The sequence below is a fragment of the Mercenaria mercenaria genome, chromosome 14 (assembly GCF_021730395.1).
Source record: "Mercenaria mercenaria strain notata chromosome 14, MADL_Memer_1, whole genome shotgun sequence".
NCBI lineage: Eukaryota > Metazoa > Mollusca > Bivalvia > Venerida > Veneridae > Mercenaria > Mercenaria mercenaria.
Window position 1 is genome coordinate 4,025,782 of NC_069374.1, and position 23,915 is coordinate 4,049,696.

The window sequence follows — 23,915 nt, forward strand, 5'->3', positions numbered from 1 at the left end:
ACAACAGATTATTAGGGCTAAGGATTTTTTTTTTTATCCAAACCAAAATAAGAAGTTGGATTAGTGTGTGTTTTAGCATTCATTAATTGGTCAGACTTTATTATTGGCTTTTACATTGACACAATAAGGTCCAAAGGTAAAGATATTAGTCCCAAAGCAACATGCATTTACAGCAGTTTTGGCTTTACGTAGGTGCCTGTCTTTGTTTAACATGATGTAACAGCTAGAAAAATGCAATGTAATCTCGATAGATTGTGTTGGCATGGCTTTACACCTCCAACCCCCATCCCTCACCTCCAGTGTCAAACCTTTCCCCTCCTGTTAACACTAGTGTAATCATGGGGATGTTTCAAATAATAGAAAATTTGACAAAAGATAACTAGCTCTATCTATTACTTTAAGAATGATACCAGTCTATAGACACACAGGAGCTATTTCCACCTCATCTGATAAATGTTTTAGTGTAAACAGAATGGTTGGCAGATTTTCAACAAGAAATGAAAGGCTTTCCTGGTTTTCAGAGTTCCTGTCTAAACAAAATATCAATGAATAATTATGTTTTTTCTACTTCATTGCTGGCATTAGATAGCAGAATAGGCTGGGTTACTTGCAATGAGCTTGTGTTACAACATATTATTTTGCCCACCCATTGGCAGAAGACCTACCTATCTAGATGTTGGTTTGTTTCATTTGGGTTTCATGCTCCTTTGTAACAGTATTTTGAGTAAATTTCTTGGGTACAAACTTTCCTGATTTTAGGAGAAACTGCTTTATTTGTGTGGATCTTTATTCCAACTTTTGAAAGATGAAATTAAAAGGAATTATATTTATTTGTTAGAATTTAATTTTGTGGATCAATGTAACCATGAAATCCTTGAACATTTAGTCCCCCACAAATAGTAGTGATTTCACAGTATGTGGCTACAACCAGCTTATCTTACCAGTGTACCTTGAGTCTATACCACTGGCACCACTTGTAACTGACATCTACTGCACACAGGTCAGAGAATCACAAAAAAATGTTTACCTTTTTGAATGCATGTGAAATTTTCAGCTTACAATCTTGTCAGGGTTCGCACAGACTTGAAAAGTACTTGAAAATGAAGGGCAGTCTTGAAAAGTCCTTGAAAACAAAATTTGTCTTGAAAAGTGCTTGAAAATTGCCCAAAGACCTTGAAAAGTACTTGAATTCCTTATTTTCTCGTATGCTAGACAATTAAAATCTCCCTGAAAATCAAAAGTAAATTTTTTAGAATAAAATCGGCAACTTCGAGCAATGGGCAGTGCTACGAAAAAGCCGTAATAAAAAAGGTCGAATGTGTTCGGGAAGAAAGCAAAGTTTGGGTACGAATGTTTCGTACTTTCTGTAAGCGTTGTCTCCCCTGACTAAAATAGCATCAATTCGTCACAGAGCATGAATCGCAATTCTTATCGTAATGGGAAAGTGTGTTTTTAGCAGAGAGTGGTCGAAACGATATTCTTGGGTAAAGGAAACGAACAGTCGATATAAGGCACACTGTCGAGCATGTAGGAAGGACATCATGTTGCACAAATGGTAGAAATTGCTTTACGGTCACATGCGAAGGGAGAGGGGCATAAGAAAACTGAAAAGTCAATGTCTGGTTTTTACACAAACGTTTAGTTTTAAAATACTTCATTGTGACATTATTTTGGCAGAAGTTACCAGTTTTTTAACCCAAAGTTTTTCACTTGATGTAGACACTAATGAATGACGGCTAGAATTTACAAATCTGTTTAAGTATTATTTATAAATAAGTCCTTGAAAACTATAAGACTAGTGCTTGAAAAGTCCTTGAAAAGTCCTTGCATTTGACTTGGCCTTGTCTGTATGAACCCTGCTTGTGTTTTACCCATTGAGCCAACCTTGCAGGCCCAGTCTGCAAGTTGTGAAACATTCTCCAAAGACTTTACGTCCTCTGTGTTATTTCTGTTGGCAACAAACAGTAAAATCAGTAAAAAACAAAAAAACTGTTTTTGGAGTCAATTGTGAGATTGAAATACCTTTGATGCAGTGTTTTCAGGAGTGACATAAACAGATAAATAACCACTGGTTAACTAACAGCTGTCCTAGATGGAAAGTTATAAATTGATAATAATTTATTATATAGACTGAAAAACACTGATAATTCAGTGATCTATCTGCTGACTCTTATACAATAAGTATAATATTGCAAGACAGTAAAAATTTTCGGATATGGTGTAACTGGTAATTGTAGAACCATTAACCCTTAGCCTGCTGCAGGCGAATTTAACAGCCTTTGCAAACAGCTTGGAACCAGATCAGACGCCGATTAAATCGGCGTCTGATCAGGTTCCAAGCTGTTTGTACTCTGACAATATTTCTTCTAATTTTGGAGCAAATTGAATGAACTTTACAATTTTAGCAGACGACATTTCCAGCAGAGGACAATTTATCTAGCATGCTAAAGGTTAATATTACATATGCAGCTGGCTTTGCAAGTTTTAAAATGTCTAGTGTAATGTGCCAGACTGAAAGTGATAAATTTAGTATGCAGGAACACACACATTCAAAATAAGATACATACTGGAAATCACTCATGGTGGCCCACAGGTTAATAAAGGTAGATGACTACAAGTCACTTTGCCCCGTCACCACTGTGAATTTGAAACTATGCTTTGGATGTCAAGTTGTTTCATATGGGGCATGTATCTAGTTATCCATCTTTGAATCACCTGTCCTTCACCACTTTAGGCAGAAACCTGGCCTTAGATGTCAGATTATTTGATGCAAGTGCTGGTTCCATACAGTTGCTTGTCTGGAGTTAGTTTCCAGTGAAGAACTGGACAGTTATAAAAAGAGTGGTCTAAATTTTTGCTATTTTGATAAGCACACAACAAAGAATAACAAAACTGAACAAAATTTTAAATATCTGAATGAGATAGGGAAAATGTTATGTAATTCTGTAAAAAAAAAATGTAAAAAGTAAGCATTTTAGTAACTTTATAACTGTTTTATGTATAAGAAATATTAATGATATCCTTTGATCTTCAGTTGTTTGTTGAATCTGAGATGGGTAAGACATAATGTGTGCAGTCAAACTACCGTTCCTGGAAAATAATTGCCTTGCCTGGGGATCAAACCCATAACATGTCTTGTATCCTACCTAGGGAGCTAATGTGGCAGACATTCCACTTTAAAGAGCTTACATTGTTTATTTTGTTGTATTAAATTTTGTTCAAAGTGACATGTTTGAAGTAAACCACATTGGTTTTCCAAATCTCCGGAGAAAAGATCACTTTTGCTTTTGATTAAAAACTGATACATCTAAATGAAATGGATCCGTTAACACGTACAAGTTTGTTGATGAAAAAGGCAACTCTTTTTGTGCTAGAAAATTGATTATTGTTCATTGATTTTTGTAAATTGCAAATTCCACTCGCTTTTGAAGTGCAAGTTCCTGGAAAATAGATACTCGATTTGAGCCACGCCATGAGAAAACCAACATAGTGGGTTTGCGACCAGCATGGATCCAGACCAGCCTGCGCATCTGCGCAGTCTGGTCAGGATCCATGCTGTTCGCTTTCAAAACCTATAGTAATTCGAGAAACCGTTAGCGAACAGCATGGATCCTGACCAGACTGCGCGGATGCGCAGGCTGGTCTGGATCCATGCTGGTCGCAAAGCCACTATGTTGGTTTTCCCATGGCACGGCTCATTTGTCTATAAATATTTAATTGTTTGGCATCAGAGCACCTGTTAGCTATTAAATTCATCTTTCCTGGTGATAATACCAGTATTTACTTTGGTACATTTTTTTTGTAATAGGAAATATTTCATGCCAGTTTAGTAATAAAAAAAAATGTTGAAGAAAGGTACGATAATTGGATAATTGGAGTTTGAATGGCTGTCTGTGAATATATTGTATGTGTCTGTTCATTTGTAGACTGTAAGACAGATTACAAATTTTGGAAAAAAAATCCTTATTCTTTTCTATGTAAAGGAAATTTTCGTATTTCTCCGTGCGTGCCATATTCAGTGTTTTTGCTATACATTCCTGAAGGTATATTGCAGGATGTAAAGAAAATGTACCTCATAAATTTCCGAACACTTTACAGCATCACGTGTCCTATTTTGCTGCCGATAGGAAGATTTTCCCTCAAATATATCTGTCTATATGGTAGTTAAATGCAAATATAATTATGAAATAGTATGAGAATTTATGTAATTTGAATATTTAAAAGATGGCATGCTGCATGTGACATTCGGTTACAGGCTATGGAAAAGACTGCTCTATACATGCAATAGGAAATGCTTGAAAAGAACTGGGTAACCTCTTGCATTCATATTGAGCAGCTCAGTTTGTATTCTCTGCTATATAGATAAGTTTTATCTCTATTTGCTAACATGTTTCTTTTTATGTTTACAGAGGAAAGTGTCGAGTTGTCCACTGCAACAGTCTTGAAGCGGCGCGGGTATTCAAGCCGGCCGCTGACACGTTCTACTGTATTCTTGGTTACAATCCAGAAACCAAGAGGCTGGCGACCACACAGGGCCAGATACGGGTCGGGTCTATGTATCAGGTATGTAAATTAATCACCAGGTAGCAAAAATGCTGTAGTCAAGTAGATGTGAGATATTATGTGAGTTTATTGTTCCAGAAATATAGTTATGTAAAAAATACACTGGCTTTGTTTAATGTTGGGGAATAACGACATTGAATCCAGACCTTGCTTGTTGGAAGTCCGGAGTTGTCAGTAACTCCAGGCCTTGTTTGTTGGAAGTTGGGAGTTGTCAGTAACTCCAGGCCTCACTTGTTGGAAGTCCGGAATTGTTAATAACTCCAGTCATTGCTTGTTGGAAGTCCAGAGTTGTCAGTAACTCCAGGCCTTGCTTGTTGGAAGTCCAGAGTTGTCAGTAACTCCAGCCATTGCTTGTTGGAAGGCCAGAGTTGTCAGTAACTCCAGGCATTGCTTGTTGGAAGTTCAGAGTTGTCAGTAACTCCAGGCATTGCTTGTTGGAAGTCCTGAGTTGTCAGTAACTCCAGGCATTGCTTGTTGGAAGTCCGGAGTTGTCAGTAACTCCAGGCATTGCTTGTTGGAAGTCCGGAGTTGTCAGTAACTCCAGACATTGCTTGTTGGAAGTCCGGAGTTGTCAGTAACTCCAGGCCTTGCTTGTTGGAAGTCTGGAGTAGTCAGTAACTCCAGGCCTTGCTTATTTAAATTTCGGAGTTGTCAGTAACTCCAGGCATTGCTTGTTGGAAGTCGGAGTTGCCAGTAACTCCCGGCATTGCTTGTTAGACGTTGAGAATTGTCAGTACCTCTTGACCTTTGCTTGTTGGAAGTTGGGAGTTGTAACTGAAAATCCTGCTTATTGGGAGTTGAAAGTTAATGTCAGTAACTCCAGACATTGCTTGTTGGACACTGAGAGTTGTCAGTAATCTGAGACCTTGTATGTTGGGAGTTGAATTGTCAGTAATTCCAGAAATCAGGTGTTGTCATTAACTCCAGACCTTGCCGATTGGATGTCAGGAGTTGTCAGTTACTTGTTAGTAGTTGTCAGTAACGTTAGACTTCACTTGTTTGGAGCCAGGAATACACTGTAAGCTTAACTGTCTACTGGTAGTACTAACTGCCATATTGATGTCCCAATCATGCCATTGCAAGGGCCTCTTTGTTTTATTTGCATATAGTAAAAAAGGAAACAAGACAAAGTAATGATTGTTAGTGATTTTACATGGTAATAAGTGTCTCCTTCATGTCTTAAGAATAGATTTCTAAGATCTTTGTATTGTTTGATTTAACCCTTAGCCTGCTAAATTTCTAAAATAGACTGGTCCATCATTCAATATGGGCAATACCACTTATCATTTGAAGGGGTGTTTACTGAAAATTTACTGACTGAATAGCGAACAGTGCAGACCATGATCAGACTGCACGGATGTGCAGGCTGATCTTGGTCTGCACTGGTCGCAAAGGCAAAATCAGTTGCCGCCAGCAGGCTAAAGGTTAAATGTTCCTTATGGTGCTTAGTACAATTTGGAGAAAACGCGAAGTATAATTTGAGTTTTGTTTGGCTTTCAAAAGCGTTTTATATAATAAGTAGTGTCAGTGTTAGTGTGTATCATGAAAAAAAGTCTGTTTTATGGTGTTTGTATTACAGGAATATCTATACATTGAACAAATATTTACATTGCTATCTCTAGTACTTTATCACTGAAACGTTTAAGAAATTTAATGCATAGATAATTTGCTCATAAAGTATTCGTTCTTTATTGTAAAGCTAAAAAATAAACGCATTTAATATGTATAAGGATTAAATTACACGTATAAAACGAATTACGTGCACTGATGGCTATCCATTCTCTTGAGAATTTAAAGTATTCATAATTTACTTCTACACTCATATTTTGTATGCATAAACTCACATAAACTACGCCCTACCTGCGTCTTTATCTTAAGATCAGCTTTTGGAGATTGAAAAGACGAAGTGGGCCAATTTGTGTCATTAAATTATGGAAGGTGTCATAAATCACGATCGCCTTTAACCCACCAGTAATTATATCTAAGTACTGCCTTTATGTTGCGATGAGAAATAGACACTCGTAACAGAGTAATTTTTCAACGTCTTATTCACGTATATTATCTCCCTTTGACCCGAAGTGACCTCGATGTTTTGCGATATGCCTCTGTCATACGTTTATTATTTCAACAAAGACAAGTTTAAACGATCGTGTTTCGTTGTTCAACCCAAGTACCAGGGTATCGAATTCTAGCAGTCTGGTAATTAGCATTTGTCACGCAACAAATAATGCGTTATAAGTTGTCAGTTCTCGATAGCTAACGTGATGTAATGATCCTTACATTATATAACTGCTCAACTATAATAAGTTAAACATTTTATGCAAGGAATTTTTCTTAAATAACTGTTTAACTTAACTTTTTAAGAGAAAATAAATTACATTTAAATATCAAATGATATGCAGTTTTTTTGTTTCATTGTCATAGAAGTAGTATGAATATGCAAATTAAGTTGGAAGTGGACTGAAACAAATTAGCTAGACAAACTATATTATGACTCGGTGTAGATAAAACATAATATATATATATATAAATATATCCAATGTGTTTTGTCCATAATTATAACATTTGGTTTTTGTCCATGGTCAAATACTTCGTCAGAATGGTAGATCCTGTACATGCCTGAACAAATATTTAATTTTTATTAAAAACCGCTATTTTGGTGTGTGTATGGGGGAGGGGGACTTAAATTCATGGTTTTTAAAGAGAACATATATTGGAAAATTCTTAGTTCATTTTGAGTTTGATTTTGTGTATTGACATAATTGTTAAATCCACTAAAATTTGTTTCCCCACAAAAAGTATCCCCACAAAAATTTAAGATTTTACAGGAAACTGTATAATGTATTTTTATTTTTGCAACCAGCTCAGATTTCAAAATTAAGACTCTTAAAATAAAAGTCCTTAGGTAGATCATGTCATAAATGTTTGAATTTGCATATCTGTTTCACAGTAAGGGGCACGATTTAATATCTTTTTTATTGCTACTACATATAATTATAGTTGGAACTGATACTAATGATGGTATAAAATCTGTATGCTTGCATAATGTTGTCTGCACCTGGCATACAAGTTAATTAAGTTTTAATTGCCACATAATACTGGTGCAACTACTGTTAATTATGTAGGTGAATGTTTTTCAACTGTTCTCGGCATGTTTCATGGGTGAGATTTATCTTCGTGGTACACGTGTAACATAGCAGTACTAAACTTTTCTAGTCTCACTCACCTGCGTAACTCATTAGGGATGGCGCAAATATACGAACCACGGGGTAATGAGTTCGATACCTGAGCGAGACGTATGTCTTTTGTACGTGACGATTTGATAAAATATATTGTGTCTAAAGTCCTTTTTGTCATTCACCTCATATTCATGTGTAGAAGTTGGCAGTTACTTGTGGAGAACAGGTTGATACTAGTACAGAATCCAGGAACACTGGTTAGGTTAACTGAACTACTGTTAAAAAACGGACCTAAACCAAAAACTAGCAAACAAACAGAAAAAAAAATGTCATAATTGTAACATTAGAAAAAATTGAGTGGCGGCGTATGAAAAGTCATGGGATTTTGATAAATAGTATTGTATGTGCTGTTTAACTGTAAATGCCGATTTGTCTAGATTTACTCCTGATATTTTAAGTGTTACATAGTTCACTGTGAACCTCTCAGCATCCGACAGTGGTGGAGAAAAAATATTTTGACTTTGGGAGTAGCATAGTAAATGAGCTGGACAGGAGAGAACTCTTCATTACAGTTTCAAAGCTCTGGAAGAAAGGAGTTAAAAATGTAGTTTATATTAGATATTACTCTATGTTGTAGGCACGGATGCCTGAATGCAAGCCCAATGTCCCACCATCAGAGATGCCAGAACGGAGTGATGCATTGGAGACATTTCACTGGCAGCCAAAGGGCGTCCTAGATGGCGATCTCATGATGTACCTCAGGGCAGCCAGGTAAATTGACAAATTTTCAAGAATACGCAGGATTTCTTATTCACAACTTTGCCCATTTGACTTGAACGTGATACTGCAGACATCCACAGGAATGTTTTACAGATGCCAGATTTTAATATTTCCTAGAATTCAGACAAAGAAAAAGTTTTTGTTATGTACTGTATTAAGTGTTCAGCTGCAGTTAAACCTGTCTTAGTGGCCACCTTTATTAAGCAATTGCTTGCCTAAAGCAGCCAGTTAACTAACTCCACAAGTGGACTTTTTATTCTAATTTTAACTTGTCTGAAGCAGCTATCTGCCTAAAGCAGCCAGGGTTTGCCATTCCCTTGGCTGCTTTAACTCTTATCATGCTGGACACAATTGATTCTGCCTTTGAGACCAGTGTAGATCCTTGCAGTCTGATCATGATCTGTACTCTTCACCATTCAGCCAGTGTCTTTTTTGGTAAGCACACCTGTTAACAGTTAATGGTACAGTCCTAATTGAAAGATGGACAAGTTCATTACAGAAATTCAGCAGGGTAAGGGTTAAAACAAGTTTGGCTTTATGTGTAATTGTTTTATAATTAACTTACAAAACTGGTGAAAAATAGAGTTTTACATGAAGCCTTGTTTCTCACATAACAAAGTTATGACAAGTGGAATCAATTTCCCTAACAATGTTAACATCATCTGTCATAATTGTTACATGTTTACTGTACTTTCTTACTGCATAAATAATAAATAACATAATTTCTTCAGGAGTGTGGCAGCATTTGCTGGCATGTGTGATGGAGGTTCGACGGAAGATGGATGTCAGGCCGCACAAATGGATGACACCACAATGAATGCTATGCACATGGTATTTTTTATTCTGTTAACATTTTCTGAGTGTAAAGAAAGCAAGTTTTTTAGTGTAGAGAAATGTTTATTTTTATGAACTTTAGGAAAACTCCTGCTCAATTGATCTCTATTCAGGTCAGTAAAAGCTTTAAATTTATGAACTATGGACAGAGTGGAAAACCATTTTATTATGTCTCACAGTGGTGTGGGAGACACATTGATTTACTCCTGTCTGTCTGTCACAAATTTTGTCTGCACTCTTTAAGTCGAACATTTCTCATCCGATGTACACCAAACTTTAACAAAATGTTCTTGCCAGTAAGTCCTCAGCCAAGTTCGATAACTAGCCAAATCGGCCCAGGCACTTCAGAATTATGGCCCTGGAATTACCAAAAATCGCTGCCGGTACCCGCACTTTAAGTCACTGGTGCATGGTTGATGCCAGTATTGTTGACTTAATTATCTTAATGTTAGATTATTGGTGAAAAGTAATAAAAAGTACTTGCAATCTTTGTCTCCATGACTGTTAGAAAATTGAAACAAGGGCTGATCTGTTTTGTAAATGCTTGCATTGTAAGAGGACCGGACTCGACCGTACTCTCCTTCCATTTAGTACTGTGCATAAAGATCGGTTTAAACAAAACAGTATCTTGTTTACCTAGTTTTATCAAACTACCTTTTAAACTGCAATTATGCGTTATTTAATGAAATTTTGGTGTTTAAAGATATACACTTCTTTGAATGAGAGTTTCTTGGCTTTGATTAATTTTTGCCATACTTTCTTTAGTATTCCAAATGGTTTCGCTAATATTGAGAAAAAAAATCTCACTTGCAAATTCAAAATATTGGTGAATATGTCTTCAAACAGGAACATAGTTTTACAAATTCTTAACATAACTAGTGAAGCTGCTAACCACGAAAGCCTTACATAAAGACGATGAAAATTACTGAATATACTGTAATATTAGAAGTTCTAACCAAAGATACCTGTATAAGAATATTGTCAGTAAGATTTTTTGTTACAGTACATTATAGAGATAAATATTTATGCTTTCTCTTCCAGCTTCACAAGTATGAGTATGACACGGGCAAAGCCCTACAAGCCCTGGTGAAAGCCCCAGCCCTCAGAACTATTGATAAGAAATGGAATGAGGAAGATACCGTAAGTTTGTAGAGTTTTAGCTCATCTGTTTTTTTAGAAAAAAAATGATGAGTTATTGTCATCACTTGGTCGGCATTGCCAAGTTAAGTTTTATATTTATGTCAGCATTTCTCCTAAACTATCAAAGCTTATGCTTTAAAACTTGCAACACTTGTTCACTACATCAGTTGCTTTAAAAGTTGGAGCAGTTATTCGCCATTAAAAGCTGACTCTACCAGCAAGTACTGTAACTCTACATTGCTTTTTGCTAGAATTATGACCCCTTTTTAGCCCACCATCATCAGATGGTGGGCTATTCAAATCACTCTGCGTCCGTGGTCCGACGTCCTTCCGTCCGTCCGTCCGTCCGTCCTTCCGTTAACAATTTCTCGTTATCGCATCTCCTCAGAAACTACCAGGGGCATTTTGACCAAACTTTGTCAGAATGATGTATTGGTACTCTAGTTGTGTCCCCCTGAAAATCAGACTGGTTCAACAATTTTTTAGTGAGTTATGGCCCTTTGTTTATTTCTATAATTTACATAGATTTATATAGGGAAAAACTTTGAAAATCTTCTTGTCCAAAACCACAGAGCCTAGGGCTTTGATATTTGGTATGAAGCATCATTTAGTGGTCCTCTACCAAGATGATTCAAATTATTTCCCCGAGGTCTAATATGGCCCCGCCCCGGGGGTCACATGGTTTATATAGACTTATATAGGGAAAAACTTTGAATATCTTCTTGCCCAAACCACAAAACCTAGGGCTTTGATATTTGTTATGTAGCATCATCTAGTGGTTCTCTACCATGTTTGGTCAAATTACGTTTTTTGTACCGAAACAAACTTTGACCTTTACATTGACCTAGTGATCTACTTTCACATGTTTGAAGGTACAGGCTTCAAATTTGGACCACATGCATAGTTCTGTGTTCCGAAAAAAATTTGACATTGATTTTGACCTAGTGACCTACTTTCACATTTTTGAAGGTACAGCCTTCAAATTTGGACCACTTGCTTAGTTTTGTGTACCGAAATGAACTTTGATCTTAAGATTGACTTAGTGACCTACTTTCACATTTCTGTAGCTACAGGCTTCAAATTTAGACCACATGCATAGGATTGTGTACCGAAACAAACTTTGACATTGACCTAGTGACCTACTTTCACATTTCTCAAGCTACAGCCTTCAAATTTGGACCACTTGCATAGTTTTTTGTACCAAAATAAACTGTGACCTTAAGATTGATCTAGTGACCTACTTTCAAATTTCTCAAACTACATCCTTCAAACTTGATGCACATACATAGTTTTGTGTACAAAGAACTTTGTCCTTGAAATTGATCTAGTGACCTACTTTCACATTTCTCAAGCTACAGCTTTTGAATTTGGACCACATGCACAGTGTTGTGTACGGAAATGAAATTTGACCTTGAGCTAGTCAGTAAGTCTTGAAATTTGGAACACTCAAAAATGGCACATTGGTGGGCGCCAAGATCACTCTGTGATCTCTTGTTGACTTAGAAAATAATGGGTAGGACATTATTTCTGTTAATAGAGACAAAAAAATCTGGTGAGCATCTGCACCTGCAAGGCGGTGCTCTTGTTTTTATGGGCCATAAATAGTAAATTTTAGGGGAGCAGTTATGTGGTGGATATAGTAGTGGTCACTTAGCCCAAAGGTTGTGGATTTGAACCGAAATGGGGTTAAGATTGCCCCTACTCACATGCTATCACCTATGTTGTTTTTGTTTTGTTTTTTTTCTGAGCAAGGGACTGTTAAGATTCCTATAAGCTTAAATCTTTCTTGAAAATCTAGTCAGATTTGTATATTCTAATAAAGAGGCAATTTTATGTTTAGCTCACCTGAGCACGAAGTCCGTCCGTCTGTCATCAACAATCTGACTTAACACTCTAGAGGTCACAATTTTGGCCCATTCTTAATGAAACTTGGTCAGAAAGTTACCCTCAATAAAATCTTGGACGAGTTCCATATTAGGTCATCTGGGGTCAAAAAGTAGGTCACCAGGTCAAATCAAAGGAAAAGCTTGTTAAGACTGTAGAGGCCGCATTTATGACAGTATCTTCATGAAACTTGGTCAGAATGTTAGTCTTGATGATCTATAGCTGAAGTTTAAATCTGGGTTAGGTGGGATCAAAAACAAGGTCACCAGGTCAAATCAAAGGAAAAGCTTGTTAACACTAGAGGCCATATTTATGACCATATCTTCATGAAACTTAGTCAGAATGTTAAACTTAATGATCTTAAGGTCCAGTTTGAATCTGGGTCACGTAGGATCAAAAACTAGGTCACCCGGTCAAATCAGAGGAAAAGCTAGTTTACACTGTAGAGGCCACATTTATGACTATATCTTAATGAAACTTGGTCAAAATGTTAATCTTGATGGTCTATAGCTCAAGTTTAAATCTGGGTTAGGTGGGATCAAAAACTAGGTCACCAGGTCAAATCAAAGGAAAAGCTTGTTAACACTCTAAGAGGCCATATTTATGACTGTATCTTCATGAAACTTAGTCAGAATGTTAAACTTAATGATCTTTAGGTCAGGTTCGAATCTGGGTCATGTCGGGTCAAAAATTAGGTCACAGGGTCAAATCAAAGGAATAGCAGGGCCCTCACTCAACTTTGGGGGAAGGGGTCCGCAGCCCTCAGGCGCGGGAATTTCGCTTTGATTTTGCGGGGAAACGGGGGAATTATCAGACAACCTATATCTAAATTTTCATTAATATTTATATTAAGCTTATGGTAAAAACAATTTTAACGCAATATTTGGTGATATACATACAGATAATTATCTGTAAATCGGCTATTTCTTGTCCGATTTTGATCAATTTTTTTTCAGCATGGCCAGGATATCAGGGAAAATTTTTAAACCTGTAAGGGGGAACAAATAATACCTTTTCAGTGGGGGAAGCAGCCCAAATTCGGCGGTAAAAACAGTCGATTGAGGGCCCTGAATAGCTAGTTAACACTTTAGAGGCCACATTTATGACCATATCTTAATGAAACTTTGTCAGAATATAAATCTTGATGATCTTTAAGTCAATAGGTCAGGTGAGCGATACAGGGCCTTCATGGCCCTCTTGTTGTAAAAAGAAACAATTGCCCTTTACAAAATACGCTTGGTCAAAAGCAGTGAGTGAAGGTTGGTAATCATATTCACTAAATTTAGATTAGACTGACATTTTGCCTTTTTTGTATTAAGTCAGTGTCTCTTTAATGGGTAAACGAGTTTTTTAACCCCTGCAAATGTTAAAGTATCCCTTTCAATGAAAATATTGATTTTCAGGTCAATTTATAGGAATACAAGTGTGTTTTTGAAATGGCATGTTTAAAGTGCAATTGTAATTGGTTAGTGCCCCTTTAATTGACATGCTGTCTTGAATTGCTTTGTATATATTCAGACAATGCCCCTTTAAACGAAAATATTGATTTTCATGTCAATTGATAGCAATATAATAATGTAACATGCCATTACTCAGTCACAATTCAGGATATCGTTGTTTTATCCGATATTTCGCCTCACAAGAGTTACGCTTTTTGTCGGCTGTCTGCCGAGCGCTGTTTTCTAAGTTCAGGAAATGAGAATAACAGAGTAAAATCAATCGGAGATGTTCTGTCCGAAATATGATCTGTGACTCTTGCGGTCATAAATTAATCTTACAGAGACTGAATTTCAGATATTACATTGTTTAGTTTTTTTTTCATTAAGATTTTTTTTGAGAAAAATGAACTCTGTTCAAGTAACTACATGTATACTGTAGCATGTGTTGGTGTTCAAGTAACTACATGTATACTGTAGCATGTGTTGGTATTTTATTGCAACGTTATGGAATATTTTTCAGTGTTGTTTTGTCTCTCATTGACAGTTTTACGATTAAAATCTTGTCATTTGTAATACGAAATTGCATGACAGGATAGGAAAATAATCACTATGATACATCATCTGCATGAAACAAGATTTCATTGATACCGCCAGCAACATCAATATTTTCAGATATCTATCATTCTTACCCATATTTTCATTATCATCACAACAGCCATGGAAAGCATCAATCAGTATTTTCATTAGTCATCACTTGTCAACTTCATGGTCATAATAATCATCAGCGTAATCATCACCACCACTGACAGCACCAATCATCACCATCACTGTTGAAAGCACCAGTCAGCATTTTCATATATGGTCACAATCACATCACCAGTCAGCCTCACAGTCATTATTAAGTCTCGTCATAACCATCATTGATCATCATCCATTATCATCATCAGCTCCCATAAATAAGTTATTAAAATGTAATTTATCACCTCGGGACAAAAAGTGGATAACTTCTTCTTTACGTCTATGCAGTTGCTGAGGTGACAAATTATATTGTCATCAGCTTTTAGGACAGAAGTTTTGTTAGATATTTTTATGTGTAATGTCAGTATTCAATATATAAAGGGATAGAACTGTTGACATACTCAAGCAAAGAAGCATAACTTCTGTTACTCAAGAAAAGTTGTCCGATATTTCCTCATCTACCTCATTTACATAATTGCAAGAATACGCGCTAGGAGAAACGACAGCCCGAAGGTAGTCAATAACTTGTGTTTTATACCCTCGATCAACTTTCCCCTTCTACTTTATTACAGCATGAAGCTCTTTTGATCACAAATTAGCTTTTATGAAGTAGATTTTATGTTAGTTGCAGCAACTGATAATTTTGTTTCCATGGAAACGAGGAGTTTTGGGGTTTAACTTTTGACAGGTTATTGGGGTTTAATTGATACTTAACCATAAAAATAGTCCTAATGCCATTTGTTAGAATTGGCGGAGATATAATGGTGGCATTCACATCACATGTAATTATTTCTCGTAACAAAAAATTAAGTCGTATGCTATCTCGTTTTTCCTGTGCGGAGGAAATATGTTTCTCTCGTTTAGAAAACAGGTTTTAAGATTTTTTTTGTGAATAATTCATTTTGTCGCGAAAAAAATGATACGGAAAATCATTCTGGGAAAAGCCTGTATAGGACACTAGTGTATGGTCTCTGAGATAATCTTAACGTTAGATCCGTAAGGAGCTTTTTCATGTCGGCTAACTTTTTTCTCAAAAAATATTTTCCACATTATTTGTAATTTATGAAAAGGAAGATGCAGTTTTCCTTTTTACCAGATCTTCATTACTTATTCACCTCATGTTATTTATGTGGGCAAGTTGTCAGTTACTTGTGGAGAGCATATCAGCTATGATTCACACATAAAAGAAAAAAATCATGTTTTTTTTAATAGTTTGGATTTAGGAAAATGCCATTTTAGTGCTTTTTGCCATTAAATGTTATCACAAACCTATTAAGAGTGATCATAAAATTATTTTGTATATTGATAGAATGATGCTTGTAACCATTCTCCCCAGATGATAATGTTTTGTGTAGTTTCCGCGGAAAACTGCTCTGCAGTGTTTAATAATTTCTCATCTGGTTATGAATATTGTATTTTACAGAAAAAGTTCGTAAAAGGACTTCGAGTATATGGGAAGAACTTTTTCAAGATCAGAAAAGAGTTATTACCACTTAAAGATACGGTGAGTTATGAAAAATTTGCATTGATTTTTTAAAGTGAAAAATGCATGCATTAATGTGTATCTCCTTGCATAGTAAAATGAGAAGTTACAGTTTGCTTTTTTTTCTGGTGACCCAAATAAGCAACTTCGTCATTGGCCAGTTATTGTGTATTTTGAAGGAAGCTGTGAACATATAGTAAAGATCTGCTCAACAATGAGTCCAGAAATGTATACTTGTGTGCAAACAGTCCGCAGAAACCTACTATGATATTATACTTCTTGAGGAAAAACCTTATATATGCAAATTTAAGACCCAGCTAATCTTATTGGAATTGCATAGACATATATTAGACTATTACGGGTGAAGCTAACAGTTGAAGAGGTTGACATCCCAGTTTAGCCTTACTGTAGTGTTCTTTCTTTGTAAAAAGTTTGTCTTGTTAGTTTTCATATCTTTGTGTTAAAAAAAGGACCTCTTATCGGCGTTTGTTTTGTGGGGGAAGCAGAAGGTAAATTCCCACTGGTGTTTGAGTACTAATTATAAATACTAAGTACTGATAGCTTGAAGAATGAATAATTAATGCTAAAATATTGCAACAGACGCAATTACTACTACCACTGTTCATTTCACATTATCAAAATTTAAGAGCTTGGTTTCTGAAATCAATTTAAATTTTTATGTAGATTTTATAACGTCGAGGATGCAAGGAAAGTTTCAATTAAAAAAAAAAACAACTTACATTTGATTACTTAGAACATTCTGCAAGCATTAAATGAGCCGTGCCATGAGAAAACCAACATAGTGGGTATGCGACCAGCATGGATCCAGACCAGCCTGCGCATCCGCGCAGTCTGGTCAGGCTCCATGCTGTTACTTTAAAGCCTATTGAATTGGAGAACTGTAGCGAACAGCATGGAGCCTGACCAGTTGGCCGATCGCAGGCTGATCTGGATCCATGCTGTCGCATACACTATTAGTTTCCATGGCACGCTCAAATTGATTGTATAAAGTCGCTTTCTGCCTTTGAAATTAACTTCAGTTAGTGCTTGGCGAAAAAATTACAAGTTAAATTGTGACGAGTTTTCATTTTAATTGCCAATAATTACTTATTAATGAGTGCTTCATTTGTAAAATTTCAGAATGGTTTAACATTTCATTATTCTGTCAGTTTAAAGGCACTGCCTCCGACGTACGACGAAAAAAAAAAAGATAGGAAACAGTGACAATTAATGCTATTTTCCAATTGAGCTTTGAACTTAATTGCTGACAGATAATGTTATGAACACCTAAGAATTAGGTTCTTTTTACTAATTTTTTAGTGAAAGTCAAAAATGGTATAACCCTTGTACTTAGGTAAACTGCCTTATTATTATAGATATCTTATTTTAATGTTGGTTAAACATGTAACCTCTGTGGTGGTTACCGATCAAGTACGCGGACAAATCTGATGCTGCAGTGCCAGGTTGTTCCTGTGAAAGGCACTTTTTCTTGATTTGGCATTTTAAGATAGTTTGGAAATTCAAAATCATATTCTAAGTTTTCATAATATAGCCAAAATCTGGAGGTCAGTGCCTTTGTAGAAAATTTCACAGTAGTACCACACTTACACCTTGAAGTACGTGCCTCAATAAGATTTGATGTCATTGACAAGTCCACATTACAAGGATTGAAACCTTGGTCCTCGGGTCAGGAGTCCATGACTTCCAATGCTCCCTTTCAATTGTATCACATTTTAATGCAAAAGCAATTTTCTATTATTTTTTCAGACGCTTTCTTTAATATAATCTGTAAACATCTGTAGGGTTCACGTGAGGTATAAACCCAATTTAAATACTTGTCTTAGTCTAAACCAGTATTTTCAGGTTTCGAAAGCTGCTATTAAAGCATTTTAAAAAATGTAATAAAATCCTTTGAGTGTATTTGATATTCAGTTTAATTTTTATTTACTGCCCCATTTAAAAGCTACTAATTTACAAACGAGACCATATAATATGTTCAGTGGATCGCAATTTACGGGGAGCATTTTTTGTTTAAGATTGTATTGAAGACGAAATGAGTTTGAAACGACTTGTTATGCATGGATTTTGTAACTTGGTTGAAAACTTTTGAATCGAGCTCTCGTATTCAAAAGTAGGTCTTTCTTTAAAAATAAATGAATTACACGACCTTTTTAATGTTTCATTTTCTTGCAGTGATATGCATAAGTTTGTTTCATAATTGTGATTTGTATATGTTAGGCGGATTAAATTAACAGAAAAATGGAGTCTTCAGTTACATAAAATTTGTCTTTGATCTTTTTCGTTTATTTTTTTTTTTTGTTAAAGGTTGGGTACCAAATGTGCTATCTCCCACAAAAGTTTTTCAAAAGAGAAACATTGTCCTTATCTTTGTCAAGTTTCTAACCATATACGAATTGCAAAAGATTGACTGGGATTTCAAAGTTATCAAATGAACTGTCTGTATTTTCCATACGAAATTTAGTCAAGTAAACCTTATAGTTTGAACAAGTGTTTGATCTTTGTTTTCCAACCTTTCAAAATCTTCTGAAAGAAGTTTTCTTGATGTTAAGATGTGAAGAACATCATCCTTTCTGCGTAGTCATTGTTCAGCCGTTGAACGAAATAAACTAGTATGGTAAAGCCATTATGAACAATAAAGAGGTTTTTATCGTTAACATTCGGTACTTTGAAGCCATATTTAATTCATGTTAGACAATTAACGTTACCATAAGTGTTTATAACGTTTGAGAAATGCTTTTCGCTAATTGTAGTCGCTACATTTTAACAGGAGATATGCTTACAATAAACGTAGTTACCTTACCGTAAAATAATTTAAACAATCACAGATTTTCTTAATGGCATATTTTATCTTTTTTGTTAAAATTGGATAATGATTATGAAAATAAGACTGGTTTACAGATAATTAACCTGTCTAGATATAATCTTTTGATTGAAATTTATTCAGTATTTTACTGCCAGTCTGCTTGTCAGGTATGTGATAGTAATCTCCCCTTATTGAAGTTGTGAAAGCAAGTTTTTTTGAATTTGTGAGTTTTTGTTTGCAGATTTGTACAACATGCAAACAAAATGCAGATTTTTGCATTGATATTTATTGATCTTGCTTTGTTATTGATTTAAATCAAAGGTGTGCGTGTTTAACTAGCTGTGGTGAAAACATAGGCAAAGAATAAAAATGGGGAATAATTTAAAACCTTCCAGACTAAATGACTCTAGAGACTTGTGTTTTTCTGCTGAAATTACCATATTTGTATCACGCTCATGTTCAATCAGCCTCCTTTTTCCGTTGTTCCTTTGCAGAAAAATACTGAAATTTTGAATCGACTATTAGAAATGAACACTTTCAGAAATTCACAATTTTGATTAATAGTCTGTTTATTCTTTTTGTCCGCTCCTAGTAAAAAAAGACAACTTCAGATCTTAATCTGTTGAGTAATGCCCCATATATCTATAAAAGTATTAAAATAAGTACATGAGGGTACTTGTACACAATCACCAACCCTGTACAAGATAGCACTATAGTTCCCTTCAATTTACACAGCTACCCAGATTGCTGAATATGAGGCGAAGCCCACAGGCAAAAGTATTGGACCTGGAATTTATTTACTTAAAATTGCAAAAATTGACAGTGTTCACTTGATAACTTAAGCAGCTCTTGTGCCATATTCACCAAACTTAGAATGTTTATTCCCATGTCATCTTTGCAGTAGTTATCAGTACTGTAATAGCAGTTAGTAGTGGGATGATAGTCTTTCATACCAGTAGCATCAAAATAGTCTGTAGTTGTGCAATAGTCTTCTTTGTAGTGAATTAGTCTTTAGTAATGCAATAGTCTTTAGTAGTGCAGTAGTCTCTAGTAGTACAATAGTCTTTAGAAGTGTATTTAAGTCTTTAGTAGTGCAATAGACTTTAGTAGTGAAATAGTCTCTAATAGTGCAATAGTCTTTAGTAGTGCAATAGTCTTTAGAAGTGTATTTAAGTCTTTAGTAGTGCAATAGACTTTAGTAGTGCAATAGTCTCTAATAGTGCAATAGTCTCTAGTAGTACAATAGTCTTTAGAAGTGTATTTAAGTCTTTAGTAGTGCAATAGACTTTAGTAGTGAAATAGTCTCTAATAGTGCAATAGTCTTTAGTAGTGCAATAGTCTTTAGAAGTGTATTTAAGTCTTTAGTAGTGCAATAGACTTTAGTAGTGAAATAGTCTCTAATAGTGCAATAGTCTCTAGTAGTACAATAGTCTTTAGAAGTGTATTTAAGTCTTTAGTAGTGCAATAGACTTTAGTAGTGCAATAGTCTCTAGTAGTACAATAGTCTTTAGAAGTGTATTTAAGTCTTTAGTAGTGCAATAGACTTTAGTAGTGCAATAGTCTCTAGTAGTACAATAGTCTTTAGAAGTGTATTTAAGTCTTTAGTAGTGCAATAGACTTTAGTAGTGCAATAGTCTCTAGTAGTACAATAGTCTTTAGAAGTGTATTTAAGTCTTTAGTAGTGCAATAGACTTTAGTAGTGAAATAGTCTCTAATAGTGCAATAGTCTCTAGTAGTACAATAGTCTTTAGAAGTGTATTTAAGTCTTTAGTAGTGCAATAGACTTTAGTAGTGAAATAGTCTCTAATAGTGCAATAGTCTTTAGTAGTGCAATAGTCTTTGGTAGTACAATAGTCTGTAATAGTGCAGTAGTCTTTAGTAGTGCAATAGTCTTTATAATGCAGTAGTGTTAAGTAGTGCAATATAGAGTTTTCCTCAGTCTAGAAAACCTCAGTAGTCTCCTCTACCTCTCAGAGTGTATTACCGAAATTGAGAAGAGTGTCATACCAAAGGGAAATTACCACTTGATAAAATGGCACAGTTCATTTGCAGCAATTAGATATCTTGATGTTCTGTTTAAGACTTGAGTTAGCACAGACATGATAACAGAAGTCTGTGAGGTTTTCTTGAAGTGTAGGATGTAGGAGATACATACAATAAATTGAGAAGATTTTGTGGAGAATATACATTTCAGACTGTTGAGATAAAACTGGAATAACATAGGTTGTTGTCTCAGAAAAGTCAATGTTTTATGTTAGACCTGATGGCTTCTGTTCTGAAATAGTTGAGGTAACTGATTTGGAATTACTTACCTTGGAATGCTATGGGACCAAAACGTCGCATCGGATGTTGAGTTTTTCATGTGGGGAAAATATTAGTCTAGCTTGCTGAAGGCCACTGGTTCTACTTGAGTACAGTCCAGTTGGCACCTTGGGTCTTTCTTGACCATTAAAAAAATAGACAGTAACCTTAGTGATGATGGCATGGATTTAGTAGCATGACATGTTTGAACCATTTTAGTAGTCATCAAAACTGCATGTATAGTTATAAAGGTAGAACGCAGTAGTCTGCCAAACAGGGGACCACGAGTTCAATCCCCATGCAAGACATTATTTCCCATAATAATTTTGTCAGAATATTTATATCATGATTTATTCATCTCGCACAGAACAGTGGTGAGAACAGGGAAGTTATGTACCTCCACCTCCTGCTCATGAGAACAGGGAAGTTATTTACCTCCACCTCCTGCTCATGAGAACAGGGAAGTTATTTACCTCCACCTCCTGCTCATGAGAACACTGAAGTTATTTACATCCACCTCCTGCTTATGGGAACAGTGAAGTCATTTACCTCAACCTCCTGCTCATGAGAACACTGAAGTTATTTACCTCCACCTCCTGCTTATGAGAACAGTGAAGTCATTTACCTCAACCTCCTGCTCATGAGAACACTGAAGTTATTTACCTCCACCTCCTGCTTATGAGAACAGTGAAGTTATTTACCTCCACCTCCTACTCTTGAGAATACTGAAGTTATTTACCTCCACCTCCTGCTTATGAGAACAGTGAAGTCATTTACCTCAACCTCCTGCTCATGGGAACAGTGAAGTTATTTACCTCCACCTCCTGCTCTTGAGAACAGTGAAGTTATTTACCTCCACCTCCTGCTGATGAGAACAGTGAAGTTAATTACCTCCACCTCCTGTTCATAAGAACAGTGAAATTATTTACCTCCACCTCCTGCTCATGAGACCAATGAAGTTATTTACCTCACCTCCACCTCCTGCTTATGAGAAACATGAAGTTATTTACCTCACCTCCACCTCCTGCTCATGAGAACAGTGAAGCTATTTACCTCACCTCCACCTCCTGCTCATAAGAACAGTGAAGTTATTTACCTCCACCTCCTGTTCATGAGAACAGTAAAGTTACTCATCCTGCACCTCCTATTCATGACTACAGTGTTGTAATCTTACATGCAGAATCCAGGCACAGTCTGTTGGGTTAAGATGCCGTTGTTACAAAACCTAAATAGTGTTTAAAAATGCAATTTAACACATAGTAAGCAAACAGATAGCATATAGATAGATTTGGAGTACACAAAGGGGTTGGTCTTTGGCCCTGTTTCATAGATTGTAACTGGTTCCTTGGATCCCCTTCTGCCCTTTTGCAATAGAGTTGTGGATTGTAAGAACACCATTATTGAATTAGTGAGTGATTGTTAGAATAGTGTACACTTGGTTACCATCTGTCAAGCTATTCCAGGAAATATCTTCCCATTGTAATAGAACTGTTGTTTACAGAGATTAATGGTGCAAAAATCTCGGTTATAGAATGTACTGCATAACTTCCAGCAAATATTCCTTTAATCAAACAGGACTGGCAAAATATTGCTGTAGAGGTAAATAAGAACAAAAAAGCTTCGTGCAGAATTAATGCAAGCAGTATTTACTGTTATTACTTAATCCCTTCATTTGGTGTGATAGTCCTTGCTTCAATGTTATAAAATGAGTTTTAGAAACCAGTTTCAGATCAAATGCAGTCTTGATTTCGACTCATTCAGATTTGAAGATTGAATACTGCTTAAGCCGGTAATAGGGGGCGTGGGCAGTGTTGCATTTTCTATTACTGCTCATGAACAGACTCAATCAAACCGAGTCTGCAGTTTTCACTGTTTGCATTGTTCTCGGTGCTTCGGAGGGATCTTCTTTCCAGATTATATTTACCATTCGTCATGGAGACACTAGGGCCTACTGAAGAAGACAATTTTAATAAAGGAACATTGCAAGCATCCAAGCAAGTGTAGGCACAAATTATAAGGGTCAGGAAGCAAAAAGAAAATGGTTTGTAGAACAGCTCTGGTGTCACTATAGTGAATTTGAATAGAACTCGGTTTCCTGTAATGATTCAGGTGGTTCAGTTTTGAACCCCAACAGGTTCATGTCCATACCTTGTTGGTATAGCTCTGTAAAATGATTTTTCATATGAAATTGGTTCATTGCTTTGGAACATAAAAGCATTTTTAGCTCGACTATTTGAAGAATAGGGGAGTTATCCTGCTCGCGTCGGCGTGAGTGTCACACAAATGTTAAAGTTTGCGCACCACCCCAAATATATTCAAACTACATTGAGATATTGCTTTCATATTTTGCATACTTGTTTACCTTCATGACCCCAGTCTGTAAAAAGGAGGAGGCAACTCTATCAGGCATTTTGACTGAATTATGGCCCCTTTTCAACTTAGAATATGCTTATTGTAATGTTAAAGTTTGCATACCACCTCAAATATTTTCAAAGTCCATAGAGATATTGCTTTCATCTTTTGCATGCTTGTTTACCACCATGACCCCAGTCTGTAAAAAGGAGGAGGCAACTCTATCAGGCATTTTGACCGAATTATGGCCCCTTTTCGACTTAGAATATGCTTATTGTAGTATTAAAGTTTTACTCATAGCTTATATTATACTATCAAGCTCTGAGAATAGTCGAGCACATTGTCAGCTGACAGCTCTTGTTGAAAATACTGTTAAAATTTGAAATAAAGTCTATGAA

The 23,915-nt window shown here is 35.9% G+C and overlaps 1 protein-coding gene across 6 annotated transcripts in view; it reads left to right on the forward strand.

Moving 5' to 3' along the window:
• The window catches only part of LOC123526336 (arginine-glutamic acid dipeptide repeats protein-like), a 150,214-nt gene that overhangs the window by 67,829 nt on the left and 58,470 nt on the right, over positions 1–23,915 (forward strand). For all 6 annotated transcript variants that reach the window (XM_045305450.2, XM_045305452.2, XM_045305451.2 and 3 more), the window contains 5 exons: positions 4,410–4,563; positions 8,380–8,513; positions 9,254–9,353; positions 10,398–10,496; positions 15,981–16,061. In XM_045305450.2, coding sequence (XP_045161385.2) covers positions 4,410–4,563; positions 8,380–8,513; positions 9,254–9,353; positions 10,398–10,496; positions 15,981–16,061 — 568 coding nt within the window. The remainder of the gene's footprint in view (positions 1–4,409; positions 4,564–8,379; positions 8,514–9,253; positions 9,354–10,397; positions 10,497–15,980; positions 16,062–23,915) is intronic.